The sequence below is a fragment of the Cetorhinus maximus genome, chromosome 3, assembly GCF_964194155.1.
Source record: "Cetorhinus maximus chromosome 3, sCetMax3.hap1.1, whole genome shotgun sequence".
Lineage (NCBI taxonomy): Eukaryota > Metazoa > Chordata > Chondrichthyes > Lamniformes > Cetorhinidae > Cetorhinus > Cetorhinus maximus.
In genome coordinates this window covers 202,759,981-202,781,428 of record NC_135881.1, presented here as the reverse complement: position 1 = coordinate 202,781,428, position 21,448 = coordinate 202,759,981, and the positions used below count along the sequence as shown (strand labels likewise).

Below are 21,448 nucleotides of genomic sequence, written 5' to 3'. Positions count from 1 at the left end.
GACAAGTAGAGTGCTGCAAGGAACAGTGCTAGGGCCACATTTATTTATAGAGAGACCAAGAGTAATATATTTCAGTTTGCTAATTATACAAAGCTAGATGGGAATGTAAGCTGTGAGGAGGATAGAAAAAAGAGGCTGCAAAGGGATATAGACAGGTTAAGTGAGTGGGCAAGAAGATGGCAAATTGAGTGGAATGTAGGGAATAATGAGGTGGTAAGAATAGAAAAGCAGAATATTTTGCAAAAGGCATGAAACTTGCAAATGTTGATGTTTAGAGGGACTTGGGTGTACTTTTAAGGAGAGCGTAGAAAGTTAGCATGCAGGCACAGCAAGCAATTAGGAAGGCAAATGTCATGTTGGCCTTTTGCAAGGGAATTGGAATACAAGAATAAGGGAGTCTTGCTATAATTGTACAGGACTTTGGTGAGACCATGCCTGGAGCAGTGTGTGCAGTTTTGGTTTTCATATTTAAGGAAAGCTTGGAGGTCACACAGCCAAGATTCACTGGATTGGTTCTTAGGGTGAGAGGGTTGCCCTTTGATGAGAGGCTAAGTATATGGGGCCTATATTCTCTGGACTTTAGAAGAATTAGAGATGATCTCATGGAAACATACAAGATTCTTAAGGGACTTGATAGGGTAGACTGTGAGAGCTGGTTTACCCTGGTTGGGGAATCTAGAATGCAGGAGCACAAACTCAAGTTAAAGGGGTGATCATTCAGGACCGAGATTAAGAGAAATTTCTTCACTTAGAGTTGTGAATCTTTGGAATTCTCTACTCCAGAGGGTTGTAGATTCTCCATTGTTGAATATATTTAAGACAGCGATGGACACACTTTTGGCCTCTTGGAATAAAAGGATTGTGGGGAATAGGCGGGAAAGTGGAATTAAGGCTGATGATCAGCCATGATGGTATCGAATGGTGGAGTAGGCTCAATGGGCTGAATGGTCTACTGCTCCTATTTCTTATGTTCTTAAATCTCAACAATTGTGCCTCTGAGTCAGAGTTTGTTGATTCAAGCCCCATTCCAGGATTGAGCAGATGATCTTAGCTGACTCTAGTCCTGAGCAAGAGGTAAAATATTGCATATGGGTCCTCCATTTAAATGTTAAATCAAGGTCCCAATTCCCTGTATTGATGCTTCTGATTGGCATTAAAGACCCCAAAATATTTTTCAGATAAGAGCAGGGTTGTCTCTTGGCCTCCTGGTTATTCCATCAACATTCCTCCAAAACACATGCAAATTAGTCTTCTCTCATTGCTACCTCTGGGATGTTCTAGCACAGAATGCTTGTGTTGGTGTATTAAACAATCACTGTAATTCAAAATGAATTATTATTTTGAAATACTCTACAATCTTGTGACATAAGCACTGTATAAATGCAATTTTTTTTTTTGCATAGGTGGAAGAAGTGAAGAAGCACCAGTACTGTCTGGCCTTCACCTCATCAGGACCTCAGAGTCAGACTTACTACATCAGCTTTGACACCTTCCCAGAGTATTTACGCTGGCTTCGGCAGGCTTCAAAGGTGAGGCTACAGGGACTGTGCTTCTAACCATAAGTGTTGTGTTTGTAATTATTGCTTCTGGCAAGACAGCAAGCCACTTTTTGCATGCTGTGATTCAAGATTGGATAGTTATTTGTGCATAGCGGAGAACCAGGAGAGCTGTTTCTAAAGCTTGTTTATTTGCTTCTGGCAAATTCCACTGATGTGTTTACTCAGTTTTTTTGTAAAAGATTAGCAAAGTTCACTCACCAGTCTATATTTGCTGGTGTGCTGTGTGGTGATAGAGCAGCCTTTAATTTATTTAAAAAAAATTTTTTTTGGAAGTTTTTACTTCACAGCTGACAAGCCAGTTTTCCAGTTGCTCCTCCGGCATGTACAGTGTAAGGTACACAGTTGATCAACCAATGAGGACATAAGGGTTGGGGGTGGTGCCCAGAGGAAAAACCTTGCTGCCTGTGTTAAACATGTATCATGCCTGTCAGCCTTCCCTCCTTTTTGTTATTCTGCAATATGTCTCCCTGGGCCATGGACCATTCAGACAGACCAGCTGTTTTCAAGCCTGCACAATACTGCTGAAAAATCAGATGTTGGGAGAAGACCCAGAACAGCTTATTCTTGGAATATTTCCTATCCCCCCTCCATAAGGAAGCACTCAACCTCTGTTTGGGAGCTTTCCTTGATACTAAAGTCTGAGTCCAGGATTTCCTATTGTAGATAATTCAAATTATACATGTATCTCTAGGCTCTCTGTTAGAAGGGAGGGACAAGTAAAGTGAGTCAAAGCTGACCTACCTCACGCTCCCAAGGTATTATCTCTCTCTAAAAAATAAAGCGGTGAGTAACAGTGGCAGGTCAGAGAAATAACACGGATCAGATGTAGGAGTAGGAGAATTTAGGAAGGAAAGGAAGTGAGACTTTCCTGACAGAGCAAAAGGAGGGGGAGAAATAAAAAGAATAGTGGTGAAAAAAAGAAGAAAAGTCATAAGAGAGCGATGGCTACTAATAGCAATAAGAAAAGGGGCTAAAATGTAAGAAACATAATTGAAGCATCAATAGTTTCAGTAGACAAATCTGACAGTTATAACTGAATTAAACTGGACCTCATATGGATCATGACTGCGTGCTAAACATTCTGGGTTGCAACATTTTTAGAAGAGATCAGGAATGAAAAAGGGAATATGTATTTATGTACATGTTTCAATATCACAGAGGAAAGATGCTTATGGAACCTTGCAGCACAGAAGGAGGCCACTCATTCCAGAGTGCTTGCACCTGTTCTTAGTAAGAGTTATGCTACTAGCCCCACATCCTGCTCTTCATAGCCCTGCAAACTTACCTTTTTCAAATATGTATCCAATTCCTTTTTGCAAGTCACTATTGAAGTTGCTTGCACCATCCTCTCAGGCAGTGTATTCATATCATCTTGTGTTTATATAAAAAAAAATGTTTTCCTCACCTCTCCTCTGTCTCTTGGTAACTTTCTTAAATCTGTAGTCTATTGCAAGTAATAACATACAAATAGGGTTTCAGTGACATGAATTTAGGGGGAGGGATGTGTGGAAAGGGTGCGGTACAATATTGAGTGTCCTTTACAGACAGACAAATTGTTGAAATGTCTACAGACATTTCAGAAAGGTGTGTATGAATAATAAGACGGTATTGGGGGATTTTAACTATCCAGACATAGATTAGGAGAACTGATCTGAAGAAGTTTAAGCAGGAAGGGATTTGTAAAATGCATTCAAAATTATTTGTTGAGTCAGAATGTAAGCCACCCTATTATTTTTGTAGCAGGTCAGCAACATTAAGGCAGGAAAAAATGTCTCCTTTTAACCAATGTTACATAGTGGGATAAACTCCAGGTGTGGAATTTCTTTCTAAATTTAAATAAAATGCTACTGTGACAGAATTATTGCCATGTGCTCCAAAATGTCCTTGCAGAAACAGATAGAAACTGGCTGTCATGGCATATAACTTGTGTCTACCTCATTCCTGCTTTGTGTCTAACTCAGCAACATTGTCCACCCCGGCCACTACCTCATCTCCCCTGCTTTATTAATTGCTCTCTCAACATGCCCTGCCATCTCCATTGACTTATGTGCATATACACTGAGATCCCCCTGTTCCTGCACCTCTTTTAGAGTCCCTCCATTTTTTTTTGTACTGTCTCTCCATATTCTTCCTGCCAAAATGAATTGCTTCACACTTTTCTGCATTGAACTTCATCTGCTACCTGTCTGCCCAATCCACCAACATGCCTATGACCTTTTGAAGCTCAAGACTATTCTCAGCACAGTTGACAACATTTCCAATCTTCGTATCATCTGCCAATTTTGAAATCATGCCCTGAACACCACAGTCTAGGTCATTAATATATATCAGGAAGAGCAAGGATCCCAACACTGACCATGTCAACAAGCCTTCCTCCAATCCAAATGTGGTCAACCTTTTCAAAGGCTGCAGACAGATCAAGAAGGACAAGGAGGTAAAAATTTATCTTTGACAAAGTCACATAGGATGTCATTTGTGACTTTGATAAGAGCTGTTTCGGTTCGGTGGTGGGGCAGAAACCTGATTTGGGGGATTCAAGCATGGAATTCTGCGAACGATGAGAATGGGTTTGGGAGGCAACAATATGTTCAAGAGCTTTGGAGAAGAAAGGAAAGTTGGAGATGGGATGGTAGTTTGCAAGAGTGGTGGGGTCGAGGGTTAGTTTTTTTTGAGGAGAGCCATTGATGACGACAGACGTAAAGGAGAGAGGGACAGCATCTGAAGAGAGAGAACCATTTAAATTATCAGCTAACATGGCCATGAGGGGAAGTTGTTTGATCAATTTAGTGGGAATAGGATCGATGGAATAGAGGGTGTGTCTCACGTTCAAGGACATGAAAGGGAGATGGGAGAAAAACTAGAGAAAGATGTGTGATCAGTTCTAGGTAGGTGGGAGCATTAAAGGAAGTTTGGTCAGGTGTGTTAGTGGATGGGAGAGATGTGGTCGAGCAGCATCAAGCAGACTTCTTGTTGGAGGTGAGGGTGGAGGGTACTGGGTAGGAGTTTAAGAAGGTGGTTTTCAGTAGAGAAAAGAGGCTGGGGTTATCTTTGCATTCGAGGATGATCCTGGAATAGTAAGCAGTTTTAGCAGATGAGAACAGGACCCGATAGTGTTTTAAGTAGTCCAACCAGATCTGGCAATGGATGGCTAAACTAGTTGACCACCATGTCCTTTCAAGTCTGTGTCCCTTGGACTTAAGGGAGTGGTGATGAGGGCCTTAACAGGGGAACGGCCAGCATGAGGGAGAGTAATAGTTTTGTTGGGGACTAGGACATTAAAGGTTGTGGTTGAGTAAATCAATAACTGCATCAATGCTGTGGCGAATGCAGAGCCAAAAGGTGGATAGTTGAGATTTTGAAAGTGCAGTTGTAAGTGAATTGAGGATAGCATTTTCCAGGGATAGATACAAAAAGGGGCTGTAAGTGGTGAGTGATACAAGGAAATGATAAAAGGTGGCCTTATCTGTAAGCACTGTGAAATATGGAGAGGAAAAGAATCAGCCAGGGATCCTGCTGCTGATTATTATCCAGTTATTTGTGCTAACTTGAATTGATGTCAGTGAGAATAAAATTAGACTGTTCTCTGATGTCTTGTGGTCAGACTGTCTAAACACTCTGATAGAAGCTGACACAAAGGTAACTACATGGGTGAAATGCCAGACGACAGGCAGAACTCGTGGGATTATACAAGCCTACATCTTCAGAAAATATGGGAAAAATATTAAGGTGTGTTTCTGTACCACAAATCAATTTCGATCTTTTTCCTTGAAAAACAGAAAAAGACTTGCATTGTTTGTGAATGGTTTTGGTCTAGTCATATTGTTTATTTTGACTTAACCCAAAAAACTCAGGCCTGCAAAGATTTAATTGTGGTGAAGTTCTTAAGCAGAAATCCATTTATCTGCTTATTTTTTTTAAGGGTATTACTCAAGGTCTGGTTTGAGAGAATTCAACTGGTTATTTAGCTTGTTCTGTACCAAAGCTCAAAATTGACAAATTGTGTTCGGGGGAATCATGTGAAGAGAGGGTAGCAGATGGAAAGATTTTGCATATTTTTAAATCCAAATTGTTCCAATGCTAGTAAGCAGTTATTTGCATCAACTGCAGGGAATGCTAATGAAACATTTAATTGCATCTCAGTTTAAGCAACTAGGCAATAGAATAAATATATGGCTCTTTGTTCTCTCATTCCAATGTTGCTTTGTACTACTTTCTAGTCATTTCTTCGTTCCAAAACAGAGGTCTACTTGGTGCATTTCCATTCACCATAGGTTGTGCCTTGTTTTTACAATAAAATACCACAAAAGGAATCTTCAAAGCAAATGGGGACCAAAATAGTTTCTTCAAGTTATGCATTTATTACTGTATTTGAACTATGATTCTGAATTCAACCTCATTTTTATTCATTCTAATAAAAATCCACAAATTCATAACATTCTATTGATGGAGATTTCTCAATTTTAATTATTACGAAATTAAAATTCAGAATCTATCCACTGTTCTTCTATGAAGCATGATTTGCAATTGGGACAAAGGGAAATTTGAGTATGCAAATCATCAGAAAATTATTTCAAAAATTGTACAGCAGTTTGTAGCCATGAACTGGCTGTTTTACTTTTTGAATGAGTTGCAAAAATTAAAACTGATCCCACAGGTATTTGTAAATATACTGGAGAAGATGAAGTTCAATGTGGGGAAATATGAAGAGATTCATTTTGGTAGGAAGAACAGGGAGAGACAACATAACATAAAGAATAAAACTTTGAAGGGGGTGCAGGAGCAGAGGGACCTGGGTATATATGTGCATAAATCATTGAAGGTGGCAGGACAGGTTAGAGAACAGTTAATAAAGCATACAGCATCCCGGCCTATGCCCTTTTAGAGTACAATGTCAAGGAGGTTATGCTGACCTTGTATTAGACACTAGTTCAGGCTCAGCTGGAGTATTGCGTCCAGTTCTGGGCACTGCACTTTAAGAAAGATGTGAAAGCATTGTAGAGAGTGCAGAAAAGATTCACTAGAATGGTTCCAGGGATAAGGAACTTCAGTTATGAAGATAGGTTGAAAAATGTTTTCCTTTGAGAGGAGAAGGTGGAGAGGAGACTTGACAGAGGCATTCAAAATTATGAGGAGTCTGGACTGAGTAGGTAGAGAGAAATTGCTCCCACTCGTGTGAAGATTGAGAATGAGAGGGCACAGATATAAAGTAAGTGGCAACAGCAGCAAAAGCAGCATGAGGAAGAACGTTTTCACGCAGTGAGTGGTTGGGGTCTGGAATGCATTGCCTGAGATTGTGGTGAAGGCAGGTTTAATCATAGCAAAAGAGAATTAGAACGTGCAAGGTTATGGGGAGAAGGTGGGAGAATGGCACTAGGTGAATTGCTGATTCGGAGAGCTGGTGCAGACATGATGGGCCAAATGGCCACTACCTGCTCTATAACAATTCTGTGATTGTGATTTTTTTTAATTTAGGGGTTTATGTTCCCGAACAAACTGTTCTTAAAGTATTCACTCATTCTAAAAATAAATCCATACTACTGAATGAATTTATAATCTCTTGAATCTTTAGCTTTTCTTGGACATTTTTATATTTACGTTTTTATATTTACATCTTACTCATGCAATATACCTTTTCAATATGATGGTAGTGGGTGTTTCTTGGGAGGGGCAAAAGAGAGAGAAATCTCCAAATCTCAGATCAAGACTTGAAAAGAAGCATTGACTGGAATGCATAACAGTCCTGCCTGAATGCAGGTTTGGCTTTTGTTTTGTTCCCCATTTCTCCTGTTCTCTTGCTTCAGTGGTGACTGGTGCAACTCAATGCCCTAGACACTAGCAGCCCTGTGGTAACTTGTCTAAAGAACAGTCCTGCATTTTTGAACCTCCACAGGCTATTCCGTTGTTGGTCCATTTATCCATTGAACCGTTAGGGAGCATTTTACAGCTGAGCTTAGTTGTGTTCTCATTCAACATCTACACATGTGCTTTCAGCCAGATCACTAAATGATTTGTGCACAACCCTGGCTGATTTTCCAATCTTGTCCACTAGCCTCAGACTTCAGCCAGTTTTTATATCCCAACTACTGTGCTGAGATCTGTTAAATCATAATCGTCCAGGTATAGAATGTAAAACGTTTCGGCTGTTTTTTTTATGTTTTTTGGCTATCATGTGCTGCAATTGTCCACAGAGCCATCAGGATGAGGTTGATCAATTTTTCCCTTTGCAAGTATTCTCCTCTCTTCGAAGCACTGACTCCTTACAGCAGTAGAGGTCCTACCCTCTGGTACCTTGCCAATGTGGCTATTATTTAAATTTGAGCTTTGATAATTACATTGTTAAATATTTCATAGTGGAGGTCATCGCAGTTGACCACAGGCCCATCTTAACCTAGCATCCATATGCATAATAAAAACAGAAAGCCCTGGAAAAACTCAGCAGGTCTGGCATCTGTGGAGAGAGAAACAGAGTTAACGTTTCAAGTCCAATATTAGTCGTCTTCAGAATTCCAAAGAGAAGAGTCATATTGAACTCAAAATGGTAACTGTTTCTCTCTCTGCAGATGTTGCCAGACCTGATGAGTTTTACCAGCGCTTTGTTTTCATTTCAGATGTCTAGCACCTACAGTATTTTGTTTTTATTATCCATATGCATACCGTCAGCATTAAATCATTTTATCCTCGTTATAAGTAGATTGGGATCTGTGCCATTACACTGCTAACTCAAATTAAGCCATGGAGTGAAGGTAAGAGCTCTTTTGGCGCTGTTTGACTAAGATGTTCTGTGAATAAACTTAGGGTTCCAAGGGAGAGAAGGTTGGAGCTTTACTAATAAAAAAAAAAAATTCTACCTCCACAACCAGTTACCCTAACATCAAAGAGTAAAATCACAAAAATGGAATCCTTACCAGAATCATTTTCCAAAACTGATTGGAAGTTTCTAGGTTTGATCTGTAGTTTGTGCATCAGAAATAAAGTACCTTTCTATAAAAGCTGAAAATTTGCTCAGAAATAAATGTAATTCAGTCATACAGTTATTAGGAAACCCCAGCATACTGAAAACCCTCTACGCTTTGAATGCTGCCTTGCTCGACGTACACCCTGATTTTGGAGCTTACCTGCTAGCAATTGAAAGTCATCTTTATAGTCTCCCATGCTTCTGCTGCTGTCATTTTATTTCCACCCATGAAAAATGCAAATGGAAGAGAAAATTCTGCCACCTAAGATGAGGTTGGAGACAATTGTAAAAGACTGAAGAACGATGGATAACAAGATGTCACCTTATTGTCAGAGGGACCAAAATAGTCACTGTGTGGAACTGTGCCAAAATAGAAAAAAATGTGCAGTGAAATTATGTCGAAGGAATCAGGATGCAAGCACCTATCTAGAGCACAGTGCTTTTTTTTGTGGCTTATGAGAATGGTAAAGAGTCAAGACCATTGTGGACTTTGTACTACAGAAGGAAGCACAAGGCCAGAAGGGCAAGCACAGGTCAATCAATAACATTGAAGGCCAGAATAGAAGTCCAGAATTGATGACAGCTCAGGATGGTTGGTTAAATAGGCTAAACATTGCCATGTCTTACATCTGTGGAAAGAAGCTGTCAGTGACTTTGCCATCATGGATTTTTTCAGAAGAAAATAATCCAAGAAAAAAACTTGTGTCCAGATTAAGGTTGCAGCTTTAGCAAAGTGATATTATGCATAATCTGCAGCCTCATCTCTTCCAGCAAGCACATGAGAGACTTGTCAACATTGGAGCAAAATTCCTCAGAAACTTTAAATTACTTTTCCCTCTCCTAAATCCTCAAAAGGATTTCTCCCTCACTACCCTTTTCCCCAGCTTCAATGAATTATCTCCCCCATTATCTCCTTTATTTTTTTCTCTCTTTCCCTAGCCCCCGAGTGAAAGTATTGCTGGAATAAGGCTAGGAGTTCAGTCGTCAAGGGATGAGCTTGTGCACATTATTTTTCTTTAATTCACTTTTCCCTTTTTTTCTCTGCTTCCTTGCTTGTTTTCTCATTCTCTTTTACTTCTCTTATTTTCCTGGTCTCTTCTATTTGTTTCTAACAGCTCAGATAATAAAAAAAGTGAGAAATGAGATTTTTTTAAAAATCAAGACTTCAACTGTTAACCATCAGGGAAGAAAAGAATTGACTGACTGCCAAGGCAGACTTATTATTATTAGGACTGGGATGGGAGGAGTTCGCAGTTTATCTAGCCCCACTACTCCAGAGGCCCTACCATCAGTGTAAGTGTTTAATTCACTTGCCAGAATAACCAATTATTTACTTTTGCCACTGTTAGACCCAGAATAAAAGAAGCTTTAATCAGGCTTCTTTAAATAAACTCAATGATTGATTTATTATAAAACAAAACCTTTTTTAAGAACAAGTTGCAGGGACTGGTTAACACACAATTTGCAATTTGGAAATGTAAATATCTATCCCTTTTTTCCCTCAAGCACACGCACGCACACACTCTCACACACAAACAAATAGGGTCTCTGCAGAGATAGGTGGTTGAAGATAAAACTTTATAAAAAGGCTAGAGTTCACAGGGTTTTGACGCTATTGATCTGGTGCTCCCTTGTGTGAAGACAGGTTGCTAGTCCCATTAGATGTCTGGATGTTCTCACCAACAGAGCTTCAGCGTGGAGGAGAATCGAGCTGGATCAATCCTTCTCTCAGCCTCTCTGGTTTCTAATTACAGACAAGTTCCACTGAGATGAAGATTCCTAGCTGGATATTGATAACCACCCTGCATTTCCAGCGAGGCAAGAAGAGTGCCAGCTGGGCAGCTTTTCTCCTTCTCAGTTCATTCCCAATTGAGTTCAAAACAACAAGCTCAAAACATAAAGCTCATCTCAGTCAGCTGATTTCCAGTATATCACTAAGGCCTTTTCCTTTAAAACCGTTTTTCCCCCAGCAATTAGTGATTGCAGTTCAAATAAATAGCTCTCCTCTACAATTGTCATGCTGGTCATTTAGTTGCTGTCATGTGATTTCTTGGAAAAAGCATGCTTGCTCACAGTCCAAGATGAATTTATGACCCAGGTCAGGTCAGTTCACAAGTGTTCAAGTAACGCAATGTCCTTCCAAATCTTAAAAGAAAATATAGTTCTTGCAGATATGGTTCTGACATTAAGTACCAACAATGAGTAAAGGTCAGCGAAGCCATACATACAGAACTTCTGTTCGATCTCATTCTCATGTGCTAGCCTTCCATCTCCCCATCTGCTGAGAGAATCAAATAAATGAGGGGCTAAAAATGTGTCCCATATTTTGACGCAAAACAGGGGTAGAATGTGCCAATTTTGTGGTTTCTTTTGTGGCTTAACCAGAGATCTTCATAGTCACAGTAACCATAAAGCACATCTCTCAATGGTACCCAACCTACTATTTTGCGCAGTGATATAAGCCACAGCAAGGAATTCACCCAGGCCCCCTTTATGAATCCGAGCGTTGAATCTGCATTTATTGCACAAAGTGGCAAAGGTCAGTGACTCTGTGAAAAGAAAAATCCTCCTGACATCCAAACCAGTTCTCTTATGTAACCTATGTAAGAGCATGTCCCCTGATTCCCTCTAAGCTATCTGATTCAAATTGTCTATCCATATGGATATAGTCTCTTCATTATGTTAAAATGCTCAATTGAAATATAAAGGCCATCACACTAAGCTGTTCATGGTAACTTAAAAATTGGAAATCAGTCTGGTGGACTTCCTCTGAATATGCCCCACTGTGAGGAGACCAAAACTGAACACAGTATTCAAATGAAGCCTAACCAATGTCTCATACAAAATGAATATTGTTCCTTTGTTATTATCCTATCAATACATTCTAATGCTGTTAGTTTTTGAGAACCATGACAGCAAGCAGTTAACTATTAAAGCTCTCCACAGGAGTGAACGGCTGGAGTGGTTGTTAAGTATTTTCTTTAATGTGGTGCACAGCTCCTCTGTATGCTTATCAAATTTAAATCATCCATCACTCATTCTTAGCTTACTTGGTAACTAAGTGTTCCATAAAGTCCAGTGTTAAGTCTTTTTTTTTACTGATCGCTGCCTATTATTATTGAGCCTCTGTTTAAAAGACCTACCTGCTTACAGTCTTCATCCAGTTGAGGGATTTCCTACAGCGTTTGATTTCAGAAGATGCCATGTGTTGGGATAAAGAAGCATGGTTTAAAAATTGATGAAACTTTGTGTCTATTGTGTTCTCAGATTGTGTCCCAGAGAATTAGCTCAGTGGATTTGTCGTGTTGCAGCTTAGAGAATCTCCCCAGTAACCTCTTCTACAGCCAGGACCTGACTCACCTGAACCTCAAACAGAATTTCCTCAAGCAGAATCCAGGGCCTGCAGCAAATGGAGGTCTGAATGACCTTCAAAGGTAACATCTATTTTTTAAAAAATACTTCAATTTTTTTGTTAATGTTTTAAATCATTGTCATTTTTAAAATATTTGCTTATTGTGCTTAAGGGGGATAGAAATTCTAGATGGAGTGCATTTGATTAAAAAATACTAGACCCATCTCTACAATGTATAACTATAAAAACGTACGACTCTTATTTCAAAACATTCTTTGCTCCCAGACAAATTCTGGAGTGTCATCTTCTCCTTTGCTGCTCCAATGGTGCTGCTCCAATGGTGTGTCCAGAAGTAGCATTATTTACTGCAAACGGGCACTTGGTGTTTTGCAGGAGCCAATTGGCAGAGCATTTAGGTGGCTCAGGGTCTAGACTTGCTCCCAGGCTGCAAAGTGCACGGCCTCCATTAAAGTGAATGGTCTCTATTACAATACGCTAAGCATCTTTTAAGTACAACAGCTTTCATTTGCATAGTCCTTTTAGTAGGTTGGATCAGAATTTGGAAACTAAGCAGGGATGGGTTTGACAAAACAAACAATTCAGTTCTGGTTTTGTTTGCTCTGCACCTCTACAAATGAAATGAATCAATAAAATTGAAAAAAGGAGAAAAACTTAATTAAGAAAAATATCTAATGCAATGCTTTCTATCCATAGTATTCCTTACTTCTATATAGAAAAACTTAGTAATGAAAATATGATTTACAATAGAAAGTATTTAATACCCAAGAGACACCCATGATTTTCTCTCCTCAACACCTCAAGCATGTGTACCTTGCAATCTCCCACACACCGCCTTTCCTGCCCCACCTTTCCCAGAACAAAGAAACAGTAAAAACTGGGAAATGAATGCTGGTCCAAACTTTTTTTTCTTCTGGGCTGTGACTTCAGATAAGTTGGTCATGCTTGCATGCAACTAGAGGAGAAGCAGCTTTTGTATAAAATAGGGATGAGCATTTGGAGAAGGGAGAAGAACAAGCGAAAGTCAATGGAGATGAAAATTAAAAATCCTCGCTTTTACAAGCAGTCTGCGTGATGATTGATTATGTGGCTAGGATGTGATAGAATCTTCACTCTGCTGTAAATCTATATGACTTTGGCTTTTTTTCCTCTAAGTGAATTGTGTGAGTGATGCAGTCTTATCAAATCAGTTGTGCTGAATTGCAGGTGGGGAAGATTTTTATTTTGGAGGGTTGTTTCACATAAGTGCACAAAAATTTAACATCATCTTTTTGATAGAGGCAATGCTTTCCTTTTTTCCTGAAGGTTTACAGTTCCACTGAATTTCTTTTCACATTTGTCTTGCTCAGTTCTGTTCACTGTTTACTTTCAAGGACAGCTCTTTGCCTGGTTTGCTTTAGCTCTAGGAACTTAAAAAATGAAAGGTGGCTAATAATAACTTCCATATTTAAAAATACTGATATTTTAATCAGTTTTGAAAATTACTTTGCATTTTTTTATATTCTCTGTATATAATCTGTGACAGCAGTTTACAACTGTGCTTCAGGAAAGTAGTATTTAGCTTCCAAAACAGAGAACATTGACTGATCTGTACAAAAGAATAAATTCAGCACTGTGCTGAATTGAACACAGATTTATTTCTGATCTGATTATGATCAAAGCTTGGCAATTGCATTTTGATCTTAGATTTTCACAAGCCACTTTTTATATCCATGCATTGACTTTCAACTTAATCAGAATAATTAATAGATATTCTGTTCAATTCTATCAAAATTTAGTGTATAACTAAAGGTTTTTTTGGTAATCCTAAAATTTCACAGTTGAAATTACATTATTATGCACTGACAGCTATATTGGTAGATGCGATTGATTTTTATCCCCCCCCCCCCAATTTCCTTCCAATCGCCATCTTACAGCTGTCAGTCATGGCTCAGTGGTAGCATTCCGACTTCTGAGCTACAAGGTTGCTTCTAAGACTTGAGCAAAAAAATGTAGGCTGGCAGTCCAGTCCAGTGCAGTGCTAAGGGAGTGCTGTAATATCTTAGGTGTCATTTTTCATATGACATGTTTAAACCGAAGTCCTGTCTGTTCTATTGTGGCCTTAAAAAATCCCAGTGCACCATTTGAAAAAGAGCAGTGGCGTTCTCTCCAGTGTCCTGGTCAATATTTATTGCTCAATCAATGCCTAAAGCACGATCTGATCATTTATTTTATTGCTGTTTATTGGAGCTTGCTGTGCACAAATTGGCTGCCATGTTCATCTGCATTTCAACAGTAAATAAAGTTCAAAAGTGCTTAATTGACAATGAAGCATTTTGGGACATCCTGAGATCATGACAAGTGCTATGTAAATTCAAGCTCTCTCTTCAATTAAGTTCTCCTGAACACACATTCTTGCTGGGGATACCATTTCACAGGCTTCCTCCAACACCCAGTCCAAGTGTCCATTCTTCTCTGTAATCCCCTAAACGGTGAGTGTCACCTGGCTTTTTCAGATACCCTTGTCATGGCACTGATCAGACTGAAAGTCTAAGCTCCATTCCCTTGTAAATCTCTGTAAATATTTTATGAGTCCTACTGGAACAGATAATTTGGAACTGGCATTTATATTCTTGCCGTAATACTAATTAAATGAAAGCTGAGAAGTTGAATAATTCAGAGTCTCTGCAATGTTGGCATTGATTTGTTTCAACATTTATTTGAGGAGGAGAGGAAGATGGATCAAAATATTTCAATTTTGGTTTTGGGCTGTGTGTAGAGTTGTAGACTATTAGGATTTTTGAATTTAGAAGGGCTCGGAGTGCATGTATTTTTAGGTTTTCCCAGTTCAAAAGAAATGCTACTTATCAATCTTAGTTTTACAATGATGCACTCGTTCTCTGAATTATATTCTAATGTTCTCAGAAATGCCACAGCACTATCAAATAAAGAAAAAGATGATTTCAGGCTATTAAAATAATAAAGCTACACTTTAGAGCTGAGTTAAAGATTAGGTATATAGTTAGCAGAATTTAAGAAAATACAAGTTGCTTTCCACATTATAGGGATAGTATCTGAGGGCTAGTCCAAATCAGCAGTGTGGAATTATATGTTGGATGTTTTTAGATATTGTAAGGAGGTAATGGGAGAGAAGGTTAATTTGCTTTGTGACGTGCAGTGGGTTGAAGGAAGAGAAAATCTCCTGCCATCTGCTATTGAGGACCTTGAACAGAATGAAGTATTGAGTCAAGTAGAATTGCAGTTACAAAAACAGAAAATGCTGGAAAAACTCAGCAGGTCTAACAGCATTTGTGGAGAGAAAGACAGAGTTAATACTTCAAGACCCGAAACATTAACTTTCTTTCTCTCCACAGATGCTGTTAGACCTGCTGAGTTTTTCCAGCATTTTCTGTTTTTGTTTTAGATTTCCAGTATCCGCAATATGTTGCTTTTATTGTAGAATTACAGTTAATTTGGTATTCTCTTCACTAGGATGCTCTTTCCAAGTTAAAAGCAAAATACTGCGGATGCTGGAAATCTCTGAAGAAGGGTCATATGGACTCGAAACGTTAATTTTGTTTTTCTCTCCCCACAGATGCTGTCAGACCTGAGTTTTTCCAGCATTTTCTGTTTTTGCTCTTTCTGAATGTTGCTGTAACACCATATTTGGGCTGAGCAATTTTACCTGCTGTGAAGTATTTATCAGTGACTTTTTAAAATTTGTTTTTGCATTCAGTCTAAAATGCTGTAAAATTGTATCAGTTTTCTGCTGAGGATATTCATGCTTTCTTTATCTTAGACATAAAGAATGATGAATTTATGCTTTTGATAGCATACACCATGTATTACTGTGTTTAGAAATCTCACTGATTGCATCCTACAACATTTTGAAATTGGAAGAAAATTGATTGAGAAGAAAAGCTGCCTGCATTTATGTAGTTCTCGCTGTGCTGTACAGCTTTTTGAGGTTTTCTACAAGGGCTTATTTTTAAAGTGGAATAAACCATTCAATCATATTTCTTGGCATCTTTTGAAAAGTCCCCAATTACATGCAACTCATTTTTTAAAAAAAAATGATTAGATGTAACTCCGTAACAATATATTGCTCACGCAGTCAGAAATGCCGGTCAACTGATAATTTGCCCCATGAGTAGCAGCAACAATAAGTTTCACTTAACTGTGTATAGCTCCTTGAACATAGTAAATACGTTCCAAAGAGCTAAACAGGAGCATTATCAGACAAAATCTGATACACAGCCACGCAGAGAAATTGTGACATTTAACTAAAAGCTTGGGCAAAACTGTAGGTTTTAAGGAGCAACTTACAGCCCTGAGTTACTGATTTAATAATAAACCATGCTGTATTGCAGAAAGGGTTTTTTTTTAAGAAAAGCTGCTTATGTATAGACTTTCTGTAATATTTATTAGGTATGTATATTCTCTTAACCTATTTTAACAATCCTTTATTGTGGGATCACATAATATTTCTTGGATGAGACAGAATCCTATTCCTGTTTTACATTGTATAGTTGCATGAAAACTCTATGGCTTTGTTTGTGTTCCATTATTGTCATGGGTTCATTGATTCAGTGCAATTTGTTCAGAAATGGTTCTTCATTTTCTGTTAACGGTTTTTAGATTTCAAGGTTATCTGTATGCAACTCCAGCTGTGTTTTAATCAGCCATCTCATCAGGAGGTCAGGGGTGAGCATCAGTCTTTCCTGGATTGAGATGGGTGGCTAGATTTATTGTTTTTCATATTGCCACAGAATTCCCCTGCCATTTTGAAATTATCCACAGTAGAGATTTTTGAATCACTTTTTTCATTAAATGTAATGATGTGGTTTCCTACATATCTCACAAAAGGATTGCTTTTGGTACTGACTTAATTTGTACCTTGCTCCTTAGGGCATGCCCTCAGAAATCCTGTGAAATTATAAGGCTGACATTTCTAGAAATAAAAACAAAACTCTTTACATGCATTTAGATACTTTTTTAATGTGCAAGACAATTTTTAACTTGATGCAAATCTAATTTGATGCAAAGTGCAAGGGGACCTGTTGGTGTACTTAAAAAGGAAGGGTAATTTTAAGGATTGGTACCCATATGTCTTTTTAAGTGTCTTTGATTTATCAATTTTAGCTAAACCAGGTTTTCCTGCCAGTATGTAATGACCAGGTGTGCCTGGATGTGCAGAAGATCTGCCAGAGTCGTCCAGTTTGAAAAGCACCTTTGCGATGGTTAGACCATTTCTATTTTCAGTAAGCCATATGCAAAAAGTCAGTGAGTAATATATTGCCAGGTTTCTAATGTTGGCACTTCAGTGAACAGGCAATGCACACCAGCCTCCACTTCCAAAAGGGGCTTGAAATAAGTGAACTGGCAGCCTTCTCAACTGAGGAATGGTGAGTATTGTATGGAGATCTAAAATAAGGGAAAGGATCTGAGTAATATTCAGCCCCGTGCTGTATCTTTTGATCTATGACCTGCAATGTGAAGCTGTTGTTTCAATGTTACATTTTTTATTTTTTCCTCATAAACTTGTCTGCAGGTTCATGAAGCTGAAAAGTCTAAATCTGTCCAATAACCACATGGGAGAATTTCCACTAGGTGTTTGTGATATTCCAACCCTTTCTGAACTCAACCTTTCCTGTAATGCTCTACGATCAATCCCTTCAGCAGTTAGCAACATGGATAAGTAAGTACTGGAGCCTAATGCAAAAAAAACATTTTTATTTATCGTTATTAATTTGTTCCACATTGCCTGCATCATTTTATTCTTAAAGGGGGAATAGAAAGCAAGAGCCTCTAAATAAACTTTGATGATGGGCAAAAAGACTGATGTTGCTCTCTTCTTTCTCCTCCTTTCTGAAATTCAGCCTACAGACGTTTTTACTCGATGGCAACTGTCTTAGTTCTCTTCCACTGGAGCTGGGGAACTTACAGCAGCTGAGCTACCTGGGCCTTTCCTTCAATGAATTCAGAAACATTCCAGTGGTTCTGGAGAACCTGACAGCTGTGGAGAAACTTTGTATGTCGGGCAACTACTTAGAGACATTATGCCTGCAAAGGTTGAGCAGAATATCTCACATCAAACAAGTGGATTTAAGGTAGTTTAGTTGTAATTTCAGTTGTAATTAGGTTGACAAATTTACAGGATTCACCATAACACAACTCTATTTTCATGGCCTGAGTAAAACAAAGGCAACTAACATCTTGTGTTTGTCTGCCTCCAAATCATTAGAATGATCTGACATGATAGTTTGAATTCTAGTTTCTCTAGAATTGCAGCCTCAGCAATGGCCACTGCTATCTTTGGCACTGCTGAGCTGCTAGCCCTCTGATTGGGTCACTAGTTGTTGGGGATAGGAAGCGTCCTTAATTGGACAGCACCCTGTTAATTGGCTGCTGCTGGAAATATGTCGCCATGGGTCCCGCCTCCTGCACAAGCCGGGTTGCCTCCCCTTCATCCTTAACAACAGAAGTGCTTCTGCACTTCAGAGCAATGTTTTTCATTTGTGATTCTAAATTTAGAATCCACTGTTATTTATTAAAAATTACTCATTAAATAGTTTTATTTTATGAATTTCTTTATTTATTCATTAATTTTTTTAAAGTTTTGGGCTCATACTTCACTAATGGAATAATATTTGTTCATTTAAAGGATAGCTTTCTACTAAGCAACATGTTTAAAATGTAGGACTTAGCATGACATATCAAAACTCTCTGGAAATGCTGATTTTTTTTTTCCTCACTGTTGTCCAATTGAATTTAGACTCAATCACATCACCAAATTGGACGTAGCAGATGTGGATTTCCTGCAACACATTACACATCTAGATCTGCGTGACAATAACCTGACTGCCCTTGATGCCGCAGTATTTGAGAATATTGAGGTTATACACTGTGAACGAAACCACCTGACTAGTCTTAAAGTCAGTGGATATTTCCTGAAGAATCTTTATGCTGCTTCAAATGGTATGTTTATACTTTCTAACACTGTACCTAAAAACACGACATTCAGTTTAGCGTGCGTATATATTTCTCATGAGCACAGAATTGAGGCTAATGTATTTTGCAGCTTTCGTAAGATCTCAAAACTAATGGGACTAAAGGCTGACAAGTCGCCAGAACCTGATGGCCTGCATCAAAGGGATTTAAAGGAAATGGCTGCCGAGATAGGGGATGCATTAGTTGAAATATTCCAGAACTGTCTGGATTCCGGAAGGGTCCCAGAGGATTGGGGAACCGCTAATGTGACACCCCTGTTCAAGAAGGGAGGGAGACAAAAAACAGGAAACTATAGGCCAGCTGGCCTAACATCTGTCATTGGGAAAATGCTAGAGTCCATTATTAAGGAAGAACTAGCAGGACATTTAGAAAAGCTTAATGCAATCAAACAGAGTCAACATGGTTTTGTGAAAGGGAAATCGTGTTTGACAAATTTGCTAGAGTTCTTTGAGGATATAACAAGCAGAGTTGATAAAGGGGAACCAGTCGATGTGTATTTGGATTTCCAGAAGGCATTCGATAAAGTGCCACATAAAAGGTTGTTACACAAGATAGGAGCTCACAGTGTTGGAGGTAATGTATTAGCATGGGGATTGGTTAACACGCAGAAGACAGAGAGTCGGGATTAATGGGTCTTTGTCAGGTTGGAAAGACGTAACTAGTGGAGTGCCACAAGGATCAGTCCTAGGGCCTCAATTATTTACTATCTATATTAATGACTTGGAGGAGGGGGCAAAGTGTAATGTATCCAAATGCTGATTTGGACTGCTGATACAAAAGTATGTGGGAGGGCATGTTGTGATGAGGACAAAAGGAATCTGCAAGGGGATATAGATGAGTTGAGTGAGTGGGCAAAAACTTAGCAGATGGAGTTTAATGTAGGAAAGTGTGAGGTAATGCACTTTGGTAGGAAGAATCAAAAGGCAGACTATTATCTAAGTGGAGAGAGACTCCAAAAAAGTGCAGCACAGAGGGTCCTGGGTGTTCTTGCGCATGAAACACAAAAAGTTAACCTGCAGGTGCTGCAAGTAATTAAGAAGGCAAATGGAATTTTGGCCTGTATTGCTAGGGGGGTTAGAGTTTAAAAATAGGGAAGTCTTGTTACAACTGTGCAGGGTGTTGGTGAGGCCGCACCTGGAGTACTGTGTACAGTTTTGGTCCCTGTGTTTAAGAAAGGATATACTGGCATTGGAGGCAATTCAAAAGAGATTCACTAGGCTGATTCCTGGGATGAAGGAGTTTACTTATCGAGAATGATTAAACAGGTTAGGCCTTTATTCATTAGAGTTTAGAAGAATGAGGAGTGATCTAATTGAAACGTACAAGATTCTGAGGAGGCTTGACAGGGTAGATGTTGAGAAGATGTTTCCACTAGTGGGGGAATCTCAAACTGGTGGACATAGTTACAGAATAAACTGAGATGCAAAGGAATTTCTTCTCTGAGGGTAGTGAATGTCTGGAATTCTCTACCCCTGAGAATTGAGGAGGCTAGATCATTGAAAGTACTTAAAGAGGAGGTAGATAGATTTTTGAAATATCGGGGAGTTGAGGGTCTCACTGTGTCTTCCAAGCAGCTGCGGTTTCAACGCTCTCTGATGCTGTGAACTCGGTGAAGTCTGACCAAAACATCGAGGGTCTTTTCCTGCCATGTGGCACGATCTATGGCTGCTCATGTTGTACCTGTACTTAATCTTGCTGCTACACTGTTTGACCACCGCTGATCACCATGTTCTGTTTTTATAATGATATAAAGGCACCAATCACTCAAGAGATTGGGTAAACAAATCCAAACAATTATTTAGACTAGACACTTAAGAACAGCTATACAAAGGTAGAAAGGTTGAAGACATCAGCAGCAGAACTGTGTGTGCTGTGTCCTGCTCACAGGCCAAAGTGAAACTGAGACTGGAGCACATGACACAGCTCCCTTCTAGTGATAGCATGCTGCTACCTCTTAAAAGCATATTACAACAGTGAATGTCACACAGGTGGTGGGGATGAGGGTTCTAGCTTGTTCTCCTGCATGGCCTTCACTGTGGCATTCCCCATGAGTGACTTGCATTTGAGACCAGTCCGCAGATCACATGGGGGAATGGTCCACGGACTGCATCTTGAGACTCGTTGAGACAATGTTTGAACCATGTCTTCAAGAACTATATTTTATTTTAAAATTTGGAAGGACTTGAGATTATTTGGACACATAGGAACTGACCTGGGGTTTTCTTTGGAAAAAAAGAGGTCATAAGTTCACCTTGGATTGTGGGTAAGCATGCCTTTTCTAAGAAATCACATGATGTCAACTAAATGACCAGGATGGCAATTGTGGAGGAGAGCTATTTGCTTATTTGAACTGCAATCATTTTAATTGATTGGGGAAAAAAGACTTTTAAAGGCAAAGACCTGGTGATTTACTGGAAATCATCTGAGGAAGGAATTTTAAGTTTTGAACTCAGTTGGGAATGAACTGAGAAGGGGAAAAGCTGCCCAACTTGTGCGCTTCTTGCCTTCCTTGAAATCCACCATGGTTATCAGTATCTGGTCAGAAATCTTCATCTTAGTGGAACTTGTATGTAG

General features: G+C 39.1%; 1 protein-coding gene across 1 annotated transcript in view; it reads left to right on the top strand.

Moving 5' to 3' along the window:
• phlpp1 (PH domain and leucine rich repeat protein phosphatase 1) overlaps window positions 1-21,448 on the top strand; it is a 170,010-nt gene that overhangs the window by 122,804 nt on the left and 25,758 nt on the right. Inside the window, exons 3-7 of the mRNA XM_078539642.1 lie at window positions 1,404-1,529; window positions 11,782-11,948; window positions 17,415-17,561; window positions 17,743-17,973; window positions 18,639-18,841. Of these exons, the coding sequence (XP_078395768.1) occupies window positions 1,404-1,529; window positions 11,782-11,948; window positions 17,415-17,561; window positions 17,743-17,973; window positions 18,639-18,841 (874 nt within the window). The remainder of the gene's footprint in view (window positions 1-1,403; window positions 1,530-11,781; window positions 11,949-17,414; window positions 17,562-17,742; window positions 17,974-18,638; window positions 18,842-21,448) is intronic.